At 26.5% G+C, this 5,067-nt stretch overlaps 1 protein-coding gene across 1 annotated transcript; it reads right to left on the bottom strand.

Moving 5' to 3' along the window:
* Positions 1-239: 239 nt before the first annotated feature.
* On the bottom strand, positions 240-1,344 carry LOC117925362 (early nodulin-like protein 1). Its single transcript, XM_034844362.1, has 2 exons — positions 1,116-1,344; positions 240-795 (listed from the first exon to the last, which is right to left on the bottom strand). The coding sequence occupies exons 1-2, from the start codon at positions 1,294-1,296 to the stop codon at positions 452-454; spliced, it is 525 nt and encodes a 174-aa protein (XP_034700253.1). The 5' UTR covers positions 1,297-1,344; the 3' UTR covers positions 240-451.
* Between the last annotated feature and the right edge of the window lie 3,723 nt (positions 1,345-5,067).

The raw sequence follows: 5,067 nt of genomic DNA, 5'->3' as shown, positions 1-5,067 counted from the left end.
AAATTAAGTTATTAAGTCATTAAATCACTTCTTAAGTCACTAAATGATTTATCAAACAGCCCCTTAAGTAAATTTTCCCGGGCATATCCGTTATTAGTTGAAACGATTGCTACGTCAACATTATTATTCCTAGTCCGAATCGTCTATGTCAAAATTGCTGCATCCAGCAACTCTAGAAGATGGACAGTTTTGAATTGCTGCCTCCGGCAACTCTAGAAGATGGGCATTTTTGGGTCCCATAGAAAAGTAAATAGATTGGGTCCGACGGAGCGGAACCACAACCTCCCTCATTTCCATTTCTCAAATTCATCAGTACAAATTGTATATCCACAGCCAAATTTTCCTACCAGCCAAACAAACATAAAACTTACACAATATAAAACCATATATTTAATATGAAATCTTCTTCATGGCTTCATCGGCCATGATCCATAAATTCATTCGTATTCTCTCACACCAAGACAATTCCAAATAAAGCAGCCATCATCACCGCTACAAAGCCCATAAACCCAACTCTCAAACCATCAGCCTTGGACGGTCCAGGAGCCGGAGCGAAAACTGTCGACAGCTCATTTTCCGAATAATGTGCTGCAGGCTCCACGTCTACGAACAGTTTCTGGCCATTGAAACAGTGTTCTTCGGTTCCGCCGGTGAAGTGAAATCGCCCTGATCGGTCCAACTCATACTTTGTATTGCCATCTGTGAATTTCTTGATCGGCTTTGAAGTGGTGCAGTTTTGGTAATCCCCCTCAGTTAATTCCAGCACTGAATGGACTTTGCCGTCATATTTGAAGACTGCAGATCAGAAAATGAGGGAGTATCCGGGTTAGAACTGAGAGACAATGCAAGAAAATGAAAAAGCAGAAGAAAAGGCAACACAGAAGGAAATGGAAAGGAGGATTGGAGGGAGAAAAAAAAGGTAGAAACAAAAGAACACAACACACCCAATCAAAAACCGGTAGAAAATCAAAGCAACAGTGAGTTGAATAATAGGAAAGCCCCAGATGGAACCGAAATTAAAAGAGTTGGGAAAGGAAAGAAACGTGAGAGAGAAAAAAAAATCCAGACAGGAAAGTAGAAAAAGAAGAAGACGAAAGTGAGAGTAATGAAATTACTGAGAGAATCTCCGATTTGGAAGCGTTGTTTCTTGGCCCAATCGGTGAGAGGAAAGCCCGGAGAAGATGGAATTTTCCACGCATCTTCAGTCCCTCCAACCACGTAATCTGCAGCATCTGAGCAAGCAAAAAGCAGAGAAATGAGAGCAAAACATGGAAGAAAAACTCCTGAAGAAGCCATTGATTCCGGCAACAAGTCTCTAATGAATGTATCACTGTATCAGTACTGCACGATATAGCGGAATAGGATTTGGGTTTCATATATAGCAGTTTGGTTTGGTGGCGCCAGTTTAGGCTCGGAGCCTCCGGACCTTCTGGCGGCTAACACGTGGCGACGTGGGCATTCCAAATATGGAAATTCAAAGTTGAGTATACATTAAGCTGAAATAAAACTCACCCAAATAATAATAATAATAATAATAATAAAGAAATAAAAAGGTGTCGCTTTACATTCACTACATTTTTAAAATTTGAATGATTGAAACGATAATATTTAAATATTTGATAAATTGAATTAGAGTGAGTCGGAATAGTGATTTTGAGAAGTGTTTATAATATTTTTAATACTTAAAAAATAAAAATTTTTAAGTGTTAAAAAAATTAAAAATACTTCTTAAAATTGTTATCAAATGTATTTTTATTAAATTTTGAATAAAGATAATAATGAAAATAAGAATGTTAAAATTATTTATTTATTTATAAAAATTAATATTTAACTAAATAAATCATTCAAAAATTAATTCTTAATATTTTTATTTTTTAACTTTTTATTTTTCTATTATAATTAAATTCAAATAAAAAAATATATAATAATAGTTTTTCAAGTAAAAAATATTATCTGCTTAATTAAATATTATAAAATAAAAAGAATTTATCAACTATCTTAGCTTTTACATGTATCCAATCAGTGATGGAACTAGAAATTATGAAAAGATTATGGTTTTGTTTGCTTCTTGGGAAATACTAAAGAAAGAAAAAAATATTTAAAAAATGGTTTTTTATATTTAATGATGCTATGAAAAATATGAAAAAAAATCAAATATAATTAAAACTAGTTAAAAATTTATGTATTTTCAAATTACTTAATTTTTATATTCAATAATTAAAATAAGTTAAATGAGTTTGAAGTAACATATAAAAATAATTTATTAATTTTAAATTTAATTTTTATTTTCCTTCATCTTTTTTATTTCCTTTAACTTTTTCTCGTTATTTTATTTTTTATCATATTTTTCTTCAAACTTTTCAAGAACCAAACATAACCTATAGTGATAGAACTTTCTAGAGAAAAACTTCTAATTTTTGGATGAGAACCCATCATTAAAAAATCATTTAGTAAAATATGTAATAAAGAATTCCAAAAATCTTAGTTTGTTAGGAAAAATTAACTTTTTATTTTTCTATTATAATTAAATTCAAATAAAAAAATATATAATAATAGTTTTTCAAGTAAAAAATATTATCTACTTAATTAAATATTATAAAATAAAAAGAATTTATCAACTATCTTAGCTTTTACATGTATCCAATCAGTGATGGAACTAGAAATTATGAAAAGATTATGGTTTTGTTTGCTTCTTGGGAAATACTAAAGAAAGAAAAAAATATTTAAAAAATGGTTTTTTATATTTAATGATGCTATGAAAAATATGAAAAAAATCAAATATAATTAAAACTAGTTAAAAATTTATGTATTTTCAAATTACTTAATTTTTATATTCAATAATTAAAATAAGTTAAATGAGTTTGAAGTAACATATAAAAATAATTCATTAATTTTAAATTTAATTTTTATTTTCCTTCAGTCTTTTTTATTTCCTTCAACTTTTTCTCATTATTTTATTTTTTGTCATATTTTTCTTCAAACTTTTCAAGAACCAAACATAACCTATAAAAAATAGTGATAGAACTTTCTAGAGAAAAACTTCTAATTTTTAGATGAGAACCCATCATTAAAAAATCATTTAGTAAAATATGTAATAAAGAATTCCAAAAATCTTAGTTTGTTAGGAAAAATTATAAAAAATTAATTAAGAAAAGATATAAAAATTATTATTTAATTTAAAAACGTTTACATAATTTATACAACCAAGCTAAGCATGTTTTCCATCCTAAAATTATTGTTTGTTTTTTTTTTCTTCAAAGACTTATTTATTAAACATGTCCCCAAAAAATAATTCTTTCTTTCTTTTTAAAAACTTACGTTTTTTGAATGATTTTGACATCGGATTCATTCTTGGTTTTTTTTTTTTTTTTTTTTTTTTTTTTTTTTTTTTTTTTTTTTTTAATAAATAGCCTTAAGAAATTGAGAAAAATGTATTCAAAACTATTTTGTCGGGAGCATTATGCTTCATGAATAATATTTTCTAAATGATTTTAAATTCAAATACTTAAATTTGTTCAACCATAACAAATCATTCTTAGATGACAATATTCATGAATTACTAAAGAAGAATTTCGATGTCACAAAGAAATTGGGAATACAATCCTCATTCCTACATTCCAATTTACATCCCTAACTTAATCTTCTACTTCAATCCTTTGTTTAATCTTCTACTTCAATCGTTTCAATTCATCGGTTCACACTTCGACTTAATCTTCCAATTCAATCCTTAGCTTAATCTTCAACTCCAATTTACATCTCTTGATTAATCTTCAACTTCAATCTTCAGTTTAATCTTAAGCTTCAATCCTTTCTTAAACTTCAGTCACTTCAATTCATCAATTTCATATCCTGAATTCGTCTTCAACTTCAATGCTTAGTTTCAAAACTTCATTTAATCTTTGACTTCCCGTTGAATCTTCAACTTTAATGCTTAACTTATAATGTATTTGATGGTAATTTCAGAAAACGTTTATAATATTTTTAATATTTGAAAGATAAAAATTTTAAAGTATTAAAAAAGTTAAAAACACTTCTGAAAATGACAATTTGATGATAATTTTAGAAAACATTTATAATATTTTTAATAATTGAAAGATAAAATTTTTAAAATATTAGAAAAGTTAAAAACACTTCTGAAAATTACAATCAAATACACTCTTAATTTTGAACTTCAGTTCTTTATTATGAAATTGTATGAGTAATAGCCCTGTGTAAATTTAGGATATCATTAGAGGCAGATTCAAATATAACTCACCTTGACCAATTGGACTACCCGTATTTTTTATATTATCTCATAGTTTTCTAGGGATAATTAATTTTTATTATAATAATAATATTTATTTAATTTCTAATAAATTAATTAATTTTGATAATAATGTTGGTTATTAATTTTAATAATTTATCATTTTATATTTATCATGATATAATTTTTCTTTCTTATGTGACACATGCAACATGTGTGACATAGATCACAATTGTATGCCTTGTGTATCATGTTCTTGCTACATGATGCTATATCCTTTTATTCATCACATAAGAAATTTGCATTTGGCTTTAAAGACACATCAATTTAAAGTCATCCGTCCGTAGGTACATGACAATTAGTGAATGGCCAAAATTTGTTCCTTTGAAAAGCACACACCTGGAGAGAACAATTTTTGAACTTTTTGTTTTTGAAAATAATTTTATTTTATTTATTTATTTATGTATTTTGAGTTTAAAACTTTTTTAAAACATAAATCAATGTGCAATTAGAAATCTTATTGCCATAAAGATTTCAACTACTACTACTACTACTATTATTATTATTATTTTTTATGGGCCAAAAAATTGGATCTAATAAATTTAATTCGTTATTTAGAAATTCAAACACCAAAAACTAGTTTTTTTTATTTAAAAAAAACAATTAATTTGATTTAAATTTTACAATCCTAGTGTTGTAAAAAATTACTTTAATTGGTCCAAGTCACAAATTTTACTTATAACCTAAAATAATTTATTTTTATTTTTATTTTTATCTTTCCAAGTTTTTCCAATTTGAATTGGAACTTATATTTATTTTATTCA

This window comes from Vitis riparia, chromosome 11 (genome assembly GCF_004353265.1).
Source record: "Vitis riparia cultivar Riparia Gloire de Montpellier isolate 1030 chromosome 11, EGFV_Vit.rip_1.0, whole genome shotgun sequence".
In the NCBI taxonomy this organism is placed as follows: domain Eukaryota; kingdom Viridiplantae; phylum Streptophyta; class Magnoliopsida; order Vitales; family Vitaceae; genus Vitis; species Vitis riparia.
This window is presented reverse-complemented; position numbering and strand designations above follow the sequence as displayed.